This window comes from Bubalus bubalis, chromosome 1 (genome assembly GCF_019923935.1).
Source record: "Bubalus bubalis isolate 160015118507 breed Murrah chromosome 1, NDDB_SH_1, whole genome shotgun sequence".
NCBI lineage: Eukaryota > Metazoa > Chordata > Mammalia > Artiodactyla > Bovidae > Bubalus > Bubalus bubalis.
Window position 1 is genome coordinate 197,085,498 of NC_059157.1, and position 20,727 is coordinate 197,106,224.

Below are 20,727 nucleotides of genomic sequence, written 5' to 3' on the forward strand. Positions count from 1 at the left end.
TCATTTTGTTGATAATTTCCTTCACCTTGCAAAGTTTTGTAGTTTGATGTAACATTATTTGTTTGTTTTTGCTTTTGTTTCCCTTGCTTGAGGACACAGATACAAAAATACTTCCAAGGTCCATACTGCTTATGTCTTCCTCTAGGAGTTGAATGGTTTCAAGACTTACATTTAAGTCTTTAAATCCATTTTGAGGTTATTTTTGTATATGGTGTAAGATATTGTTCCCATTCCTTTTTTTTAACATGTAACTGTCCAGGTTTCCTAACACTGTTTATTGAAGAAACTTTTTTTCCCTCTGTGTGTTTCTGACTCCTTTGTCATAAATTAGTTGTAAGTATGGGTTTATTTCTGGGCTCTGTATGCTCCACTGATACATGTGCCTGTTTTGGGGCCAGTACCATATTGTTTTGATTACTGTAGCTTTGTAGTACGGTTTGAAATCAGAGAATTGTGAGACTTCATAGCTTTGTTTTTCTTTCTCAAGATTGTTTCAGCTATTTGGGGTCTTTTGTGTTTCTGTACAAGTTTTAGTTATTTGTTCTAGTTCTGGGGAAATTGTCATTGGTATTTCATCAGGGATTGTAGTGAATCTGTGGATTGCCTTGGGTTGTATGGGCACTTTAACAGCATTAACTCTTCACTCCATGAGCATGGTATGGCTTTCCGTTTGTTTGTGTCATCTTTAATTTCTTGCCTCGGTGTCTTACAGCTTTCAGAGTGTAGGTCTTTCACTTCCTTGGTTAGTTTTGTTCCTTGATATTTTATGATTTTTGTTGGAATTGGAAATGAAGCTATTTTCTTAATTTCCCTGATCATTGTTAGTGTATAGAAGCAGAACAGATTACTGTATGTTAATTTTGTGTCCTGTAGCATTACCAAATTCATTTAGTAGTTCTGATAGTTTTTTGGTGGCATCTTCAGGCTTTTCTGTGTATGGTATCATGTCTTGTGCAAACAGTGACAGTTCTGTTTCTTACTTAACAGTTTGGATTCCCTTTATTTATTTTGCTTGTCTAATTGCTATGGCTGCTGCTGCCAAGTCGCTTCAGTCGTGTCCTACTCTGTGCGACCCCATGGACTGCAGCCTACCAGGCTTCTCCGTCCATGGGATTCTCCAGGCAAGAACACTGGAGTGGGTTGCCATTTCCTTTTCCAAATTGCTGTGGCTAGGACTGAATAAAAGTGGCAGGAGTGGACGTCTTGTCTAGTTCCTGATCTTAGAGGGGATGTTTTCAGTTTTTCACTGTTGAGTATGAAGTTACCTGTAGGCTTGTCATATACGGCCTTTATTATGTTAAGGTCCCTCTGTACCCACTTTGTTGAGAGTTTTTATCATAAACAGATGTTGAATTTTGTTAAAGCTTCTTCTGCCTCTGTAGAAATGACCATATGATTTTTATTCTTCAATTTGTTAATGGGGTGTTACCCCTTGATTGATTTGCAAATGTTGAATCGTCCTTGCATCCATGGGATAAATCCCACTTGATCATGGTGTGTGACCTTTTAATATATTGTTGGGTTGGGTTTGCTAATACTTTGTTGAGGATTTTTGCATCTGATGCTCATCAGTGACACTGGCCTGTGGTTTTCTTTCTGTGTGGTATTTTGAGTTTTGGTATCAAAACTGCTGGTCTTTGAAAATAAGTTTGGAAGCATTCCTTCATTTTCAGCTCTTTGGAATACTTTGAGAAAGATAGATGTTAATTCTTCTTTAAACATTCAATAGAATTCACCCATAAAACTCTCTGGTCCTGGACTTTGTGGAGAGTTTGTAAATTACTGGTTCAACTTCATCACTGGTCGTTGATTGGTTCATATCTTGTGTTTCTTCCTGATTCCATCTTGAGAGATTGTACATTTCTAGGAATTTATCCATTTGTTCCAGGTTGTCCATTTTACGGGTGTATAATTGTTTGTAGTAACTTCTTATGATCATTTGTACTTCTGTGATGTCAGTCGTAACTTCTTTCTTATTTCTTATTTGACTTATTTGGGTTCTCTTTCTTGATTAGTTCAATTAAAATTCATCAGTTTTGTTTATATTTTCAACAAACCAGGTCTTAGTTTCACTTTTCTTTCTTTCTTTTTTTTAGTTTCTATTTCATTTATTTCTGCTCTCATCTTTATGATTTCTTTCCTTCTACTAACTTTGGGTTTTGTTTGGTTTTTTTTCCTACTGCCTTTAGGTATAAAGTTAGGTGTTTGAGATTTTTCTTTATTTCTGAGGTAGTCTTGTATGACTATAAACTTCCCTTTTAGAATTGCTTTTGCTGCATCTCATAGATTGTGATTGTTGTGTTTCCATTTTTATCTATCTCAAGATATTTTTAAATTTCCTCTTTGACTTCTTCAGTGACTTTTTAGTTGTTTAGTTGCAGGTTGCTTAGCTTTTCTGTGTTTGTGGTTTTTGCAGTTCTTTCTTGTGGTTGATTTCTAGTCTTAGGTTCTTGTGGTCAGGAAAGATGTTTGATGTGGTTTCAGTCTTTTTAAATTTATTGAGACTTGTTTTGAGGCCTGGTGCGTGATTTGTCTTGGAGAATGTTCTATGTGCACTTGAAAAGGATGTGTATCCTGCTGGTTTTGGGTGGGATGTTCTGTAGATATCTGTTAAGTCCATTGGGTCTAATGTGCAATATAAGTGGTTTTCTTAATGATGATTTTTCTGCCTAGGTGATTTATCCATTGATACAAGTGGCATGTTACTACCTCCTAGTAATATTGTGTTACTGTTCATTTTTCCCATTATGTCTGTTAATATTTGCTTTATGTATTTGGGTGCTCTTATGTTGGATGCATATGTATTTAAAATTGTATCTTTTTCTTGGATTGATCCATTGTCTCTTGTTACAGTCTTTGTTTTAAACTCTATTTTGTCTGATACAAAGTATTGCTATCCCAGCTTTCTTTTTGTTTCCATTTACATGCAATACCTTTTTCCATACCCTCACTTGGAGTCTGTGTGTGTCTTTAGATCTGAACTGAGTCTCTGTAGGCAGCATTTATATGGGTCTTGTTTTCTTTATTTTTATTATTTTATTTTCTTTATCCACTGTATGTCTTTTGATTTAGTCTGTTTACATTTAAAGTAATTATTGATAGGTATTTGTTCATCGTTTAGGGTTATTTTTGTAGTTTTTTTGGTTCCTTTCTTCTTTTGTTTTCTTTCATTGTGATTGATGACTGTCTTTAGTGTTATGTTTGGATTCCTTCCTTGTCTTTTCTGTGTGCATCTATTAGAGATTTTTGACTTGTGGTTACCCTGAGGTTTGTGTGCTGTATGCTGTGCTCAAACACTCAGTCGTGTCTGACTCTTTGTGACTCCACGGACCATAGCCTTCCAGGTTCCTCTGTCCGTGGGATTCTCCTGGCAAGAATACCATAGTGGGGTGCCATTTCCTCCTCCAGGGGATCTTCCTGACCCAGGGATTGAACCCACGTCTCTTATGTCTCCTGAACTGACCAGCAGATTCTTCACTACTAGTGCCACCTGGGAAGCCCCAAGGTGTGCGTATTACAATACATACATATCATGTGTGTGTGCATATACATATGTTTACATATGATTATTTTAAGTTCACATCCTTTTAAGTTCAGATGCATTCCAACAACTATGCATTTTTACTGACACTGTCCACACTTCATGTTTCTGGCATCACATGTTACATCTCTTTGTTTCACGTATCCCTTCAGTTCAGTTTAGTCGCTCAGTTGTGTCTGACTCTTTGTGACCCCATGGACTGCAGCACGCCAGACTTCCCTGTCCATCACCAACTCCCGGAGCTTGCTCAAACTCATGTCAGTGATGCCATCCAACCATCTCAACCTGTGCCATCCCCTTCTCCTCCTGCCTTAAGTGTCCCAGCATCAGGGTCTTTTCCAGTGAGTCAGTTCTTCGCATCAGGTGGCCAAAGTATTGAAGCTTCAGCTTTGGAATCAGTCCTTCCAATGAACACCCAGGACTGATCTCCTTTAGAATGGACTGGTTGGCTCTCCTTGAAGTCCAAGGGACTCTCAAGAGTCTTCTCCAACACCACAGTTCAAAAGCATCAATTCTTCGGCGCTCAGCTTTCTTTATAGTCCAACTCTCACATCCATACATGACTACTGGAGAAACCACAGCTTTGACTAGACAGACCTTTCTTGGCATGTATGTATCTCTTACCATACTTTTAAGTTATGTATGTATCCCTTAACTATACATATTGTGGATATAGATGATTTTACTGCTTTTGTTTATTAACCTTTCTACTAGCTTTATAAGTAGTTTATCTACTGGCTTTAGTCTGTGTAGTGTGTGTGTTTGTGTGTGTGTGTGCGTGTGTGCATGTGCATGCATGTGCGTGAGTCGTTCAGTCATGTCTGAATCTTTGTGACCCCATGGACTGTAGCCCGCTGGGCTCCCATGCCCATGGGATTCTCCAGGCAGGGTTGCTGGAGTGGGTTGCCATTTCCTTCTCCTGAGGGATCTTCCCAAGCCAGGGATTGAACCCTGGTCTCCTGCATTGCAGGTAGGTTCTTTCCCATCTGAGCCACCAGGGAAGCCCCCTTTATTGTATACCTACATTTACCAATAAGATTTTTCCTTTTGTAATTTTCTAATTTCTGGTTGTGGCCTTTTCTTTTTCACTCAGAGATATGCTTAGATATGTAAAGTGGGTTTAGTAGTGCAGAACTCTTAGCTTTTGTTTATCTGTGAAACTGTCTTACCTTTTCCTCAAATCTAAATGATAACCTTACTTGGTAGAGTATTCTTGGCTGTAGGCTTTTTTTCCTTTCAGTACTTTTAATATATTGTGCCTTTCCCTTCTGACCTGCAAGGTTTATGCTACAAGTCAGCTGATGGTCATATGGGAATTTCCTTGCTCTTCTTTTGCTGATTTTAAGATTTCTCTTTGCCAATAATTTTTCCTATTTTAATTGCAGTGTATCTTGGTGTGGACCTTTTTGGCATCATCTTGTTTGGGACTTTCTGAGCTTCCTGCACCTGGATGTCTGTTTTCTTTCCCAGACTGGGGAAGTTTTTTAGCTATTACTTCTTCATTTAAGTTCTCTACCCCTTTCTCTATTCTCCTTCTTAGACCCCTGTGATGTGAATGTTAGGTCAATATGCTTGATATTGTCCCAGAAGTCTCTTAAAGTATCCTCATTTTTAAAAATGCTTTTCTTTCTCCAACCAGGGTGGTTTCCACTTCTCTGTCTTCCATCTCAGTGATTCATTCTTCTGTATCATCTAATCTAGCATTGATTACTTCTAGTGCATATTTTTTATTTTCACTATTGTATTCCTCAGCTGTTTGTTTCTTTTTTGTATTTTCTAACTATTTATTAAACATCTCACTGTGTTCATGCATTCTTCTCCTGAATTCATTGAACATCTTAATGATCATTACCTTGAACTCTTAATCAGGTAGATTGGTTAGTTCTTCTTCTGGGGTTTCTTTGTTCCTTCACTGGGGACCTTTTCTTTTTTTGCCTCTTTCTGCCTCGTTTTCTTTTTGTTTTTATGTGTTAACTATGTCACTTGTGTTTCTTGGTCTTGGAGAAGTGGAGACGTCCCTATGGAGGAGACGTTCTATGGGCCCGGTGGCATACACCTCCACTCGGCCAAGCTCGGTGCCCGAGCAGTGCCCTCTACGGGTTGCATGGGCCCCTCTGAGGGGCTGACTACCATGAGCCCAGTTGGATGCCAGGCCCTGCCTCACGCATAGGCTGCCCGCCACGGGTGGGCACAGTCAGGTCCCAGAGCAGCTGTCTGAGCAGCCCGGGGCGGGGCTAGAGCTGGTGCTGGTGTGCTGATGGGTTGGGCTGTGTCCCACGATTAAGGCACTTTGGAGCGTGTGAAGATGGAGTGAAGTGTGGCCTGGTGATGGGTTTCCTTACCATGATAATGCTCACATTCACATCAAAATGCTATGAAAGTTACTGAGCAGAAACACAACCAGCCTGAGGAGGCTTCTCACACAATGGAATTGGCTCCGGTTTCCTTTTGAAAGGTTGCTGCTGCGAGCCCCGTGTCATGCCGGGATTTGTGATCTCTGGAGGAGAGGATTTCAATCCGAGTTCAGAGATGAAGCATGACCACTTGGAGCTTTCTGTATAGCAAAGTTTTATTTAAGTATAATAGAGGTAGAGATAGCTTCTGACAGACATCAGAGGGGACAGAAAGAGTGCCCCCTTGCTAGCTTTTAGCAAGGTGTTTTATGTCTCTTAGCAAGCCATTAATCAGACAAGAGAGACTTCTCAAGGCTGAGGAAGTTTCACCAGGCCCCTCTCCCGCAATATGCATTTTTGAGACAGGATGGCAGAGGTGTGTCATCCCCCGGCCATAAATCAATTGACAGGAATACTGGTTTATTGAGCCATCATCAGCCCAAGGTTTGAGAAAAGGAAAAAAGTTAGCCTTAGGCGGAACTATCTTGAAGAAAGGCAGTTTCCAAAGCAAACACATAGTTTCATGAATAGCTTAAGAACATTTCCACGAGGCAAACATTGGTTAGCTAGCTTGAGGCAGAACCAGGTGCCCTCCACACAGAACTAAAAGGCACCTGTTAATTCTGTGTGGAGGAGGGAAAGGACGCCGGCCGCTTGCAGTTTGTTGCTCCTGCCGCCTGGGCCCCTGGCCGTCCTACCTGTCGCCCTCTGCCTTTGGTTATGTGGTCTCTTTGTAGTCAGGGTTGATCTCTCCCGAAAGGCTTCATCATCTGTGTTAACATTTATGGGGGTTTCTTTATGATCTTTGGGTACAGATTTGAAGAATTTCCTGGGTTCATCATTTTTATGTTATTTGTGCTATCAGTTTTGAGACACCTTTTCTATTTCAAAATATTTCCCTATTGATCCATTCAGGCTTTTTTCTCTAGAACTCTTTCATGCAGATTTGCCTCATCTTTGACTAAAGCTACTCCCAATCTTACATCATTTGTGACTTTCTTTACTTAGTGATATTTTCATATTAATACTTGGGTGAAAGTGTTGTCCTTTTGTTTGACTGCCTCAAACCTCTTGTGTATTTTACGACCTTCACTTTAGTCTCAGTTATCCTCGTTTGAGTAATTTTTTTGTCTCCTTGGGGTAATATTCCATAGTCCGTTTTGATGGTACATCTCCATTTTAAGCTGCTGTCTTTAAATTCAGACAGATCTTCCCAAGTGATCCCTGAGGCTTTTCTTTTGCTGCCACTAGGAAGTACCTGGACATGGAATGTTTCATCATAAACCTGCTTACTTTCTTAGTTCTCTAGCATTTATTCCCCCATTCAGGTTCCTCTGAATTGCTGGTTTTTTATCCAAACAAAATTTGCAGCCGTGCCTTCGTGCCCTTGAATGTCAGTGATACCTGGGACCTTCCTCTGAAAAGCTTAGCAGCAATTCTTGTTTATATTTTTTACTCCTCTATACGCCTCACGTTAAAGGCTGATGAAGTCCTGAAATAAAGAGATGTTCTGCTCATGTAGAAATAGGTTTCATGAATCAGAAAGGAGTTTAGCGTTTGTTGGCTGATGTGTGGCAGGGGCAGGGTGAGGCGCAAATGATATAGAAGAGACTGAGAACAGAAATTGTATTGATGAGCTTCTCGGGAATGTAGCCTTAAAGAAAACAGTCTTATTTATGTCCAAAAGTCTACCCCAGGCCATGATTTGCCACATTTAAAATAGCAAAGAAATGTGTGTGCTTTTTTTAATATCTTCCAAATTGTTTGGTTTGTGACATCATTAGAAAAAGAATACAAGTTTCTAAGTTGACTGCTTGAAATAAGACAGATCTTTTGGATTTACATGCTCTTTTGTTTTTCTGAGTCAATATGATCAACTCTGTAGACACACCCAGTATTTATTGAGCGTTCTGAAACCGGATAATAATGTTAACCATTTCAAGGATTTTATAGTCACATTGGGGAGACAAGACTCCTGCATTAGAAGTAGGAAATGATGTAAGATAGGATATTGTTTGTTGTAAACTAACATAATACAGGTTGTTAGCCCTGTGAACTTTAAAGGAGAGGTAATAATTAAAATAAGAAGGGGCTTCCCTGGTGGCCTCAGTGGTAAAGAATCCGCCTGCCAGTGCAGGAGATGCACGAGACGCAGGTTTGATCCCTGGTGTGGGGAGATTCTGCATGCCACGGGCAACTAACTCCTGCGCCACAGCTATTGGGCTTGTGCTGTGGAGCCTGGAAACCACAACTGAGCCCACACACTGCAACTGCTGACGCCCCTGTGCTCCAGAGCTCATGCTCTGCACCAAGAGAAGCCCCCACCGCGAGAGGCCCGTGCACTGCGCCTGGAGAGCAGCCCCCCTTGTCAGAACCGGAGAAGGCCTGTGTGAAGTATCGAAGACGCAGCACGGCGGAAGATAGACGAATGATTTTTTTTTTAATGATAAGAAGTTACTAAGTGCTAGAGGATTTGCCTGTGTTACTGCATTTAGTCTTCACAGCAGCTCAGAGAGAGCAGTGACCAACTAGGGCCCGCAGAGCTGACAAATAGTAGAGCTGAAATTTGGTACTGTTTCATTCTGACTGCAGAGTCCGTGTTCACTGACAGTCAGTGGAGGAAGGTGCTAAAGAGCATCTGAAAGCAGAGCAGTCAGAGGGGACCAGAGAGCCCGCAGGAGCAGGGGCAGCGTGAGCAGAGGCGTTCAGCGTGGGGACTGAGTGCGTGTCAGAGGGGACCAGAGAGCCCGCAGGGGCAGGGGCAGCGTGAGCAGAGGCGTTCAGCGTGGGGGCTGAGTGCGGTTGCCCACGGGGCTGAGAGCAGGGCGGGGGAGAGCCAGGCATGGGGACAGGGCACTGGAAACCGGCGAGGCCACAGCACAGGAGGCCCTGAGAGGACAGGGGACACCTCATGCTCTAGGGCAGCCTGGCCCAGAGGCACTTCCTGCCAGGATGAAACGGTCGGTGCCCGTGCTGTGCACTAATCTAGCTCCTAGGACGCTTGGTCCTTGAGCTCTTGAAATGTGACTGCTGTGCCTAAGGAGCTGATTTGTAAACTTAAGTATAGATGACCAGGTGCGAAGTGGTGACGTATGGATAGCATAGCTCTCGAGATAAGGAGCCGTTTACAGCTTCTGATCGGATATGGGGCTCAGGCAAGTGCTGATGGAAGAATAGTAATTTTGGATGTTATTTGTAGGGAAAAGAAATGATAAGTATTCAAACTGCATCCTCACTTGGAGAATGATATAACTAATAAAAATGTGGTAAAACAGTTTTGTAACTTTGTTATCTCCTGGCTTTTTTAATAGGGGCTGCGATTTATCCAACTGAAAAATCCTTGGAGTCATTTACGTTGGAAGGGAAGATATAGTGAAAATGATGTAAAAAACTGGACCCCAGAGTTGCAAAAGTATTTAAACTTTGATCCTCGAACAGCTCAGAAAATAGACAATGGTAAATAACTTTTTAATTTAATAATATGTGCTTAACATGCTTTAACAGTGTAAAATGTAGTCATGTGACAAGTCATTAAGTTTTTTTTAGACTAACAAAGACATCTAATTTTTAGGAATATTTTGGATTTCGTGGGATGATCTCTGCCAGTATTATGATGTAATTTACTTGAGTTGGAATCCAGGTCTTTTTAAAGAATCAACATGTATTCACAGGTAACTTTTTTGCACATTTCAAAATATGCTTCATAGTACTGTCCCTTTTTTCATTTAAAATGAAATTATTTGGGAAGACTAGTATTCTCTCTTTTTATCATGCCCATAGAGGGCTTCCCTAGTAGCTGAGCTAGCAAAGAATCTGCCTGCCATGCAGGAGACCCCGATTCATTTCCTGGGTTGGGAAGATCCGCTGGAGAAGGGATTGGCTACCCACTCCGGTGTTCTTGGGCTTCCCTGGTGGCTCAGCTGGTAAAGAATCTGCCCGCAATGTGGGAGACCTGGGTTCGATCTCTGGCTTGGGAAGATCCCCTGGAGGAGGGCATGGCAGCCCACTCCAGTATTCTTGCCTGGAGAATCCCCATGGACAGAGGAGCCTGGTGGTCTACAGTTCATGGGGTCACAGAGAATGACTGAGCGACTGAGCACGCAGCATGCAGAGGACTGTCATGTAATAGTCACTCTCTTTGTATGCGTCTTGATTATGCCAAAAGAAAACAAGAAAACCTTAAAACCTAATTGTATTTGAAGCAAAACTTTTAAAAACAGCGTTTCAGCTTAGCTCTGAGACATGTAATTCCGGCCTCCGTGCTGATGTTGTGATGTTGTCTCCTAGTACTTGGGATGCCAAGCAAGGACCCGTGAAGGACGCCTACAGCCTGGCCAACAACCCCCAGTACAAGCTGGAGGTGCAGTGTCCACAGGGGGGCGCCGCGGTCTGGGTTTTGCTTAGTAGGCACATAATGGACAAGGTACTGGTACCCTCCTCACATCCCATACAGACTTTCTTTCAAATATAACTAGACCAACGTGAGCAAGACATGCAACTTCATCACCAGCCTGTTTCCTTTATATAGGTGGCTCGAAAATAGTGTTTTCTTAGATAAATGTTTTCCTCAAAGGAAATTGATAATTTATAATTATACACTTCAAATCTCTTTCAGAAATCATGTATGAAGAGTGAGGGAGTCTATGCTTTCTAGGGAGAGTTTTAGTGTTGATTATATATGCTTTAGGTCTTAAGAATATTAACATAAAAATACGCTAAGGGGTTTTTGGAAATGTTGATGCATTAAGCCTGGTTTTGTAAAGGGTAACCATAATTGTAATGGTTTTTAGAGTCTTTTTGTAGTATATTGCTTCATACAGCATGCTCATCTACTGAAATTACAGTTTAATTGACATACTTTATAACACTAAATAGAAATGCTCTTAAGCTTAGAAATAATCTCCTTCTCCTCCCCTCCCCACCTACACACACACACACACACACAGGAACATAGTGAGTAGATTTTCCTAACCATATTGAATTATTTGTGCTTCTAGGATGATTTTGCAAATAATCGAGAATTTATCACAATGGTTGTATACAAGACTGATGGGAAAAAAGTTTATTACCCAGGTATGTTTAGTAAACAGACATTCAAACAAACATTAAAATTCTATTTGTGTGGTTAATTTGAAAAATGACAAATTTTATGTAGGTAATATACATAAATTAATAATTATGCTGATAGGACTAATAGAAACCCCTCAAACAGATGTGTGGATATTTATGCTACTTGTGTGTGTTATTTTTTTTAATTTAGAGACCTCAGGAATTTGCAATTTCTGCACTCTCGCACATTGCCGTCAGAGCTTTATTTCTAAAATTTAAATCCTGTCTTTTTCTCTGATCAGAAAATCTGTGGTTTTCTGTGGACTCATGGATAAAAAGTCCAGGCTCTTGAGTGAGATGTCTGAGGCTTTTTACACTCTGGCCTTCTCCTTAAGGCACCCTCGGCACAGGTCTGGCTGCTCCTGAACATATCACGCCCGTGTTGCCCTCCTCTCTCTCAGTTCTTCCGCCAAGAGTCTCTTCTCCCTGGCCTCTGCCCGCATATTCCTTTTCCTCTATTCTTTGTAATGAATGTGGTTAAGATCCAGTTTATGTCATTTCCTCTGTGATAACCTTCCTGCCAGACAGTGAATCTTGCCCTAAGGCATTGACTTACTGTGTTGAGACCATTTTGCTTTCACATCAAAAGAAAATTTTTTTATCATTTACTGCATGGTAGAACTATTGGTTTATATTCTAGTTTGGGAGACAAAAAGAGAAAAAAAACTTAATAATGACACCTATGTAGAAAGAAATAACATAGGGTGTTCGTGACTGCTTGGTCACTTTGGTTGGGTGGCCGTGGAAGACCTTGTTGAGAAGGAGGAAGAGAACCTCTGAATGACGAACAGGAGTCAGTCATGCAAAGACAGAGGTAATATAGCATTGCAGGCAGAGGGAACAGCCAGTGCAGGGACCCTAACATGGGCCAAACATGGTGCTTCCTGGGAAGAGAAGGAAGACCAGGATGCCTGGGCACTGTGGTGTCAGAAGCGGTCAGATGGATGCAGGCTTAGATCACGTAAGGTTCCAGCAGCCCAGCCCAGGAAAGGGTCAGAATTTTGCTCCAAGCATGATGGAAATCTTTGGAGGGTTTCAGGAAAATGACATTATCTGATGTGTGTGTGGTTTTTGTTTTTAAGAAAATTCTTTGTAGACTATATTGGCGGTGGCAAAAATTGGAAGCAGCGAGCCCAATTAGGTGCTTTTTATTTCTGTGAGGCGCGACGGTGGTTTCAACTTGTGGTGGTAAAGTGGAGATGAGGAGGGGATAGGTGTGGGTTTGGTTAGGATTGTCAGGACTTGCTGGGTTAGTCGGGGGTGGCAGGAGTCCAGGACAACCCCTGTATTTTGGGCTTGAGAAGCAGAAAGGTGTAACGTTGACTGCGATGCGGGAGCCGGGCAGGGAGCAGATCTGCTGTGGAGTGAAGCAGAAGTTAACTTTGGGTCTTGTTAAATTGGAGATCCCTGTTAGCTCTCCCATTGCTGTAACCTGTTGAGATTAGATTAGAGACAAGTGCCCCGGCAGCATCTTTGACCTTGACAGGGACAGAGTGGCCACAGGTGGGCTGGGATCCCAGGGGAAAGCATCGGGCGTGCCTGAGGTGAGGCTCTCTGAAGAAGGCCGTGCGGAGGAGCAGGCACCGATGGCTAAGCTGGGGTCAGAAGTGGTTTTGTCAAGTTTCGTTTTGCTCGATCTTAGGAAAAGGTGGCCTTCTTCCCCCGCTGCACCAAGGGTATCCTGAGGTTCTCTGGGATGGGCATGGCACACAGTCGGTCCAGTGATAAACATCAAGTTAAACAAGCCACATTTTCCATGTTGGTCATTATACATCCAGACACAAAGGTTGTGAGTTATGATCCTAACATTAACGTGTTACACGGCTTTTGAATTTCAAAGAACTTCTTACTCTTTGTGCTTGGATTTTTTAAAAAACAATTTCCTTCCTCTCTTACACAGAGCAACTTTGCCACTCCAGGGCACTTTCTGGTTTACAGTTTTATTTTGATCACGACACTTGGAAGTAAATTGGACTGTTCTCCATCCAACAGAAAAGTAAACTGAGACATAGGTCAGACTGCTCCAGATCACAGACGTGCCAGTCCTTTCCCCTCATGCTAGGTCACACCACCTCTAAGCACACTACATTTGAGATGCTAAAATCTTTTCCACAGGTTACATTATCAGTATTCAGTGTTTCTAAATATTATCAGCAATATAGCATTGATCTTAAATGACTTAATTGATATGCATGAAATGACTTTATTGTATCAGCCTTGATTCATGAGCCTGTCAAAGAATATCTCAGGCAGCAAAATACTGGAAATAAACCAGATCTGCACATCGTCTGAACACTAGATGGGGAAGCACACACACAGGGTGTCTGTGTCACGTGATGGCGTGTGCTGTTGCACATGCAGATTTGAAAGGAGTAAACCTGTGTAGACCAACACGGATCTCAGAAACCTGAGTGAGGAATGAGGTGCAGAACAAGACACATGCTGCTGCTTTTTTTAGATGCATGGTCACAAGTGTGTGTGTGTGTGTGTGTGTGTGTGTGTGTGTGTGTGTCTGTGTGTATAAAAGTCGGCAGAGATGCCCATCAAATCCATCAGAGTGGAATGGAATAAGACTTAATGGTGGTGGTTAAAGGAACTTTGTTTTACAAAGAAGCTAATATGACAAAAAAAGATAATTGAATCCTGAGTGCTAGAGAATATAGATAACGTGTTTATATACTTCTTTGTATCTTTTTAAAAAATTTCCTCAAAAGGAAAAAAGAAGTTAATGTTGATTTTAAAATCCTCTGCCAGGAGAGAAATATAAGTCACAGGGCAAATAGCAGGGATTATCATATACCTCGTTGAATGTATTCCAAAAAAGATTGCTTTCTGTGTATTAGAAATTATTTACTTTTCAAGTTTTAAGTAGTTTAAAGTTTTAAATTGAAATTGTAATTCTTCAATACCATTGTATTTTAAAGACAGAATTAAGGGAATGTCCATCCATTTAATTATTTTTCCTACCATCAACCATAAAACTTAAAAACTACAGAGAATAAAGTCCCATCTTCTGTAAACCTACTTGTTTGTTTGCAGCTGACCCACCTCCATACATTGATGGGATTCGAATTAACAGCCCTCACTATTTGACTAAGATAAAGCTAACCACTCCGGGGACCCACACCTTTACGCTAGTGGTTTCCCAGTATGAAAAACAGAACACAATTCATTACACAGTGCGGGTAAGTAAACCAACACGACAGAATGACGATAGAAAGTGCATAACGTCTATGCTTGTGAGGTTATCTACAAAAAGGTTTATTTATAAAGATTAATCTCTATATACTGCTGAGTGTGTATTTATCTGTATAACAGTTGTGTTAAATTATGATGATTCATGCAGAAAATAATGTTTTTGAACAGTAACGAAATGTTTTTATTTTGAATAACATTTTGAATGAATATTTTAGGTTTTAGAGTAGTGGTTTAGTCCCAAGGCAAATGTGGTGTATTGGACCAATAAACTCACAGAGCAATAAAAACTCCTTTCGTCATCATAATACTTTATTGACTTAAGAAAACCTTGAACTTACTGAAAGGAAACTGACTGCCTGTAAACATATTGCTCTCATGTAACTGGGAAGGTCATTGTAATGGTGTTCTTCATAGATTTGTTTGCCGTAACTTAGTAAAGAAGCGCAAAGGAATAGATTTTTAGTGATGAAAGGGACACTGGGGAGCTGCTTTCTTAGGATGCAGAAACCAAGGCCTGGGGGGTTGTGGTGTGTCCCGAGCCACAGTTGGTGGCAGCGGAGCCAAGATAAGCACCCTGGCCGCCCACCTGCAGTCCTTTAATCCTGCCTTGATACAGGAGGCCCACAGAATCGGGGCTGTCAACTACCCCAGCTGATTTCTCAGTCTTCCAGAACATTCTAAAGTGTGTTTTTGTAAGTATACATTGTATCACTATGATAATTTTTTTTTTTTTTCCACTCTAGGTATACTCAGCATGCAGCTTTACTTTTTCAAAGATTCCTTCTCCATACACTGTATCAAAACAGGTAAAAGAGATTTTTTTCTTTGCCTCACAGTCTCATTGAAATCTTAGAAGTCCCTTTTTTTTTCTTTCACATTTAAGTTTCTTACAAAGTAAAAACATTCTAGGATTAAGTATAGTCTCCAGTCCGGGTTGGAACACACAAACCTCAGTGGGCGCTGAGTGATTCTGGGGAAAAAGTTGAATTCAGAGAAAGAAGATGCATGCAGGCCTTGCTCAGCAGGGAAGGCGGTGTGCATGAACCTTTTACACAGAATTTGAGATTGATTCTACAGGGTGGGCTGGACGTGGGCAAGAGGATTTGAGGGAGAATTCTTGGCAAGGAGGACTCAAAGACGGAGGGTAGAGACAGGGCTGAGACAGCAAAGTGGCCAGGCTGACTTGGAGAGTTACACTGAAGAGATAGATGATGCAGCCACAGTGGAGAGCTGCCTTTTTTCTTTTCAAAGGCGCAGAGGAATTTTATTGTCTTTAAAGCAGAATTCTAGAATGTGAAGTTTTGTTAATACAAAGGCTTTGTTTTATTAGATTAATGGAAAGTGGAGTGGTCAGAGTGCCGGAGGATGTGGAAATTTCCAAGAGACTCACAAAAATAACCCCATTTACCAATTCCATATAGAAAAGACTGGGCCGCTACTGATCGAGCTAAGAGGACCAAGGTTTGTGATAAGTTAACTTTCTTAAATTAATGGTACTGTGTTAAAAATGAGCTTAGTGGAACAGAATAGGGTTTTGAAACATATTCGTACGGACACTTTGTCTGTGATTAGAGACAGTATTGCATAAAAGTGAGGAAGAGGTGCTGGAATAATTAATATCTATGTACAAGAAAGGTGATCAGGCCTCTGACTCACATCCAGTCTAAAATTCAGTTCCAGATAGCTTACTGATAACAGGAGATAATAGCCTCAGGATAAGGAAAGACATCTCAAGACAACAAGCACATAAAAAGATTTGTAAATATCCTACGTTAGAAAAAAGTCTGTAGGTTTTAAAAAATAACAAAAATTAAAACTTTTAACAGGCATGTCGTAAGAGAAACAATCCAAACAGCCAATAGATTGTAAGAGCCAAAATTTAGAACAGCCAGTGTTCCTCAGTGGCTTTAAAAGACTATAAAATAGTCATGCAGTAGAGTCCTGCATAACAGTGAAAATAAAGAACAGCTCCCCACAACACGCTGGGTGGGTCTCAGGACCGAGGCTGAGCTGAGCGACAGAAGCCACACAGCACAATATATACTGTGCTTCCACTTGCGTGAAGTCAAGAACAGGTGAAACTATCGTTGAAGGATGGACACTTAGGTAGTCACACTGTAGGAAGGGCAGGAGAGGGACCAGTAGACAGAAGCTGTGATCAGAGGGCCACACAGGGGCTCTCCTCACGGCACTGAGGGTTTTGTCGATTGCCGGGGGAGTAGCTGGGCTTCTGTTCACTTTTGTGAAGCCACATATGTTTCATGTGCACTGTCTTACATTTCTTGTGTATTGTGTTATAGTTCACAGTTTTAAAAGGTTTAAAAAAGAGAAGACAAATAAAAATAGTACCATCTTCTAAATAAAACGAGGCTTAATTCTGCCTGCCTGTAATTACAAACTGTTTTGAAAGAAACTAATAATCCTATGGATCAGATCAGATCAGATCAGTCGCTCAGTCGTGTCTGACTCTTTGCGACCCTGTGAATCGCAGCACGCCAGGCCTCCCTGTCCATCACCAACTCCCGGAGTTCACTGAGACTCACATCCATCGAGTCAGTGATGCCATCCAGCCATCTCATCCTCTGTTGTCCCCTTCTCCTCTTGCCCCCAATCCCTCCCAGCATCAGAGTTTTTTCCAATGAGTCAACTCTTCGCATGAGGTGGCCAAAGTACTGGAGTTTCAGCTTTAGCATCATTCCTTCCAAAGAAATCCCAGGGCTGATCTCCTTCAGAATGGACTGGTTGGATCTCCTTGCAGTCCAAGGGACTCTCAAGAGTCTTCTCCAACACCACAGTTCAAAAGCATCAATTCTTCAGCATTCAACCTTCTTCACAGTCCAACTCTCACATCCATACATGACCACTGGAAAAACCATAGCCTTGACTAGACGGACCTTTGTTGGCAAAGTAATGTCTCTGCTTTTAAATATGCTATCTAGGTTGGTCATAACTTTCCTTTCAAGGAGTAAGTGTCTTTTAATTTCATGGCTGCAGTCACCATCTGTGATTTTGGAGCCCAGAAAAATAAAGTCTGACACTGTTTCCACTGTTTCCCCATCTATTTGCCATGAAGTGATGGGACCGGATGCCATGATCTTCGTTTTCTGAATGTTGAGCTTTAAGCCAACTTTTTCACTCTCCACTTTGACTTTCATCAAGAGGCTTTTTAGTTCCTCTTCACTTTCTGCCATAAGGGTAGGACTAAGCTATTTTTCTGCAATCATTTTCAAAAATGTCACCAGTTTGATAGGCAAAACAAGGTACATAATTGCCCTTTTGTATTTCATTTCTAGGAAGCTTGAATATGGAAAAATGTTTATTGACTGTGTATTTTTTCTTTCTTCATATATTTAATTCATATCTTTTGCCCATTTTTATGTTGCACTTGTCATGTTTTTCTTAATTGTAAGCATGAATAAGGGTATGTATGTAGAATATTAACTCCACATATTTGCAGGCATTTTTCCCAGATTTTTTTTCTCACATAACAAAAAAATTTTTTTCATTATAATCAAATCTGTTTCTTTTGGTTTATTTTGCTGTAGCCAGGAAATCTTGCCTTAATATCAAAGTTTCACTGTATTTTCTTCTAGTTGTTTTATGGTTTTCTTTTTTAAATACATATGGATTGTGTTTTATATTTGGTGTGAAATACAGTGTAACAATTTTTTTTCTAAGTTTTTGTCATCACCACCTGTGTAAATAATCCTTTCCCTACTGATTTGGAACGTCACATCTACTGTAGGCCAATTCTTCTGTAAATTTAGATTTTATTTCAGGGTTCTCCCCCCCCCCTTTTTTTTTTTTTTTGCCTAATACACTATTTTAACATTATTCTCTGAGAGCCTGTGATAAAAATACAGTCTCTTCTAAAGTAAATTTTGTAAAATGTCCACTTTTATGGCTTCAACTTAAAAAGATAAATGATGTTTTCTGTAATTAAGAGTAAAAATAGTATGCATGTGCCTCAGAGTGCTGTTTCCTCCTACTGAAGCTTTAGAAACATGTACTTAATAGTCTCTCTGCACTTGAGGTAGGAGAAGGCAATTGCACCCCACTCCAGTACTCTTGCCTGGAAAATCCCATGGACAGAGGAGCCTGGAAGGCTGTAGTCTATGGGGTCGAAAAGAGTCGGACAAGACTCAGTGACTTCACTTTCACTTTTCACTTTCACGCATTGGAGAAGGAAATGGCAACCCACTCCAGTGTTCTTGCCTGGAGAATCCCAGGGACGGGGGAGCCTGGTGGGCTGCCGTCTATGGGGTTGCACAGAGTTGGAGACGACTAACGTGACTTAGCAGCAGCAGCAGCACTTAGGTATAGTTATTTTGGGTATATGTGTGAGACAACTTAGTAACAGTAGTGATTTACTCTCTTTTTTTTACTGCTAGGCAGTACAGTGTTGGATTTGAAGTTGTAACAGTTTCTGTGGTGGGAGACCCTGGTCCCCACGGGTTCCAGAGGAGATCTAGTGGTGACTACAGGTAATGCTGGTCTGTTGATAGCTGTCTAATTCACACTCTGCTTTCTGGGGCAGCATCACTTAAAAACCTTGTTCTCATTTTCCCTGAACATAGGTGTGGGTTTTGCTACCTGGAACTAGAAAATATACCTGCTGGGATCTACAATATCATTCCCAGTACTTTCTTGCCTAAGCAAGAAGGACCCTTTTTCTTGGACTTTAATAGTATTATCCCCATCAAGACAACACAACTGCAGTGACAGAAACCTCAGCGATCGCTGGCTCTTACCCTCACCAACGTCAGCTCTTCAACTGAGGACACTGTAACGCAGCAGTCAGAATGGAACGGAATCTCTCCAGACGTTCCTGTGGGGTCTGGTGCTGAAGTCAGGGTGTGTGGTGAGAACTGTGTGTAGTCAGAATTACCCTCTGTCACTCAGAAGTACTGTTTACGTGGTTTTGTGTGTATGCAGAGTGGGCTTGCACTTAGGGGCCATGTTATATAAAAGCGTGTAGATGATTGTAAAGGTTAGACGCAGTCAAGCACTGGGATGGACGCCCTTGCCTGAGACCACATGAGGGATGCAGACTCGTGGAGCAGAACAGCGGGCTGGGATGCTGCTCTGGAGTCATTTCGCACGTGCTGTAAGGTAAACCTGCTTGTGGTTTTAACCCTCCTGTGTGTCCTGGGCAACAAATGACCAAATGAATTGTGTTACCATGAGATTTGAGCTCTGTGTTATTTATGACTTTAAGTGTTTACTGTTGCCCAGAGGTCATGAAAGGATAAAGCCTTTAAGAAACAGTTAACTTTATAGTGTGGAGATGCTCATGCTTAAGAGTGAAGGTTGCTGAGGCTGGACACCTGTCTCCCATTGACTCATTGAAGAGGACTGAGATATAGTCATGAGTGCCGTTTGATCAGGTTGAGGAAAGCAGTAGTCTAAGACACTGAAGACATTACAATTCAGTTTGTATAGCCTATCTTTAAATTGCTCCATATAGTTCAGTGTTCTTATGGTAAGAGCACTCTAAAAAAACATGATTAAGAATTTAATACATGGTGATTGGGTCGCAAGATACTGTTATGTGTAAATTCCCCATTGTTTACATAAAAATCCATTAGAGTAGAATGATGCTCAGTCAAGATTTTAAAGATCTAAAAATAGTGGAATTTTTCATCTCTATTAAAACTTTTGTATTTCTATTATCTTTAATCGAAATAAAATGTTTATACTTATGGCAACTGCATAGTTTAACCTAGAGGAATTATTAAAGAACTTCATGTGGTATGTTCCATCTATGTTCCATGACTTGCATGAAAATTCACATTTTTACCCAAAAAAAAAGTGTTTTTCATTCAGGCTAGTGGCAAATTGTTGTATTACTGAGATTTCATTTTGTTAAATACTTCAGTGCTTTCACTTTTAACGTATTTTAGGTGGATTAATTTTCTGTGACTTTAAAGAAAAATCTAAAGCATAACAGGCATATTTATTATAGGCATGATTTGAGCCTTGTGTGTTAAAGATCTTATCATAGATGCAAACTGAGACCTAATCCCTGCCTTCAAAAACCCAATGGAGGAGACCTATTTAAACAATACTGTATTGTAATGCTGAATTCTGTAGAGAGCTCTAAACAGAGCCCATGACGACTAACTTTGGTTGGACTAGTATAGAAAGAGAATAGAATCAGCTGGGGAGCTTTTCAAAGCCCAGTGCCCAGGGCTGCCCGCATCACTCACCAGCCCCTGCGGCTGAGACCGGGAGACGCCCAGGCCTCCGGCCTAAGCGCCTGTATTTATTTCGCGGCCACCATGTCTCCATACTGCTCGGCTTCAGTAGCAGCAGAAGTGGAATTCCAATTCACACCTGCTAATCAGGGTGTACACTGTTAGGACCCAGGACCTTAACTGAAAATAAGAACAGGTGACCAGTGAACGCATGCTTCTGCTCATGGCAAGAGGACTGCCTCGAACAGAAGATTTGGGCAGTATCAGGATTCCTTATCTGAAGTCACAA

General features: G+C 41.1%; 1 protein-coding gene across 2 annotated transcripts in view; it reads left to right on the top strand.

Moving 5' to 3' along the window:
• Positions 1 to 19,949, top strand: part of CAPN7 (calpain 7) — a 49,547-nt gene extending 29,598 nt beyond the window's left edge. The window contains exons 13-21 of one of the 2 annotated variants that reach the window (XM_025294099.3): positions 9,246 to 9,390; positions 9,506 to 9,605; positions 10,222 to 10,357; positions 10,932 to 11,007; positions 14,083 to 14,228; positions 14,985 to 15,047; positions 15,572 to 15,702; positions 18,633 to 18,725; positions 18,819 to 19,949. In XM_025294099.3, coding sequence (XP_025149884.1) covers positions 9,246 to 9,390; positions 9,506 to 9,605; positions 10,222 to 10,357; positions 10,932 to 11,007; positions 14,083 to 14,228; positions 14,985 to 15,047; positions 15,572 to 15,702; positions 18,633 to 18,725; positions 18,819 to 18,963 — 1,035 coding nt within the window. In that variant the 3' untranslated portion in view covers positions 18,964 to 19,949. The remainder of the gene's footprint in view (positions 1 to 9,245; positions 9,391 to 9,505; positions 9,606 to 10,221; positions 10,358 to 10,931; positions 11,008 to 14,082; positions 14,229 to 14,984; positions 15,048 to 15,571; positions 15,703 to 18,632; positions 18,726 to 18,818) is intronic. The other variant, XM_044948556.2, reaches the window with a different exon arrangement.
• Positions 19,950 to 20,727: the final 778 nt, after the last annotated feature.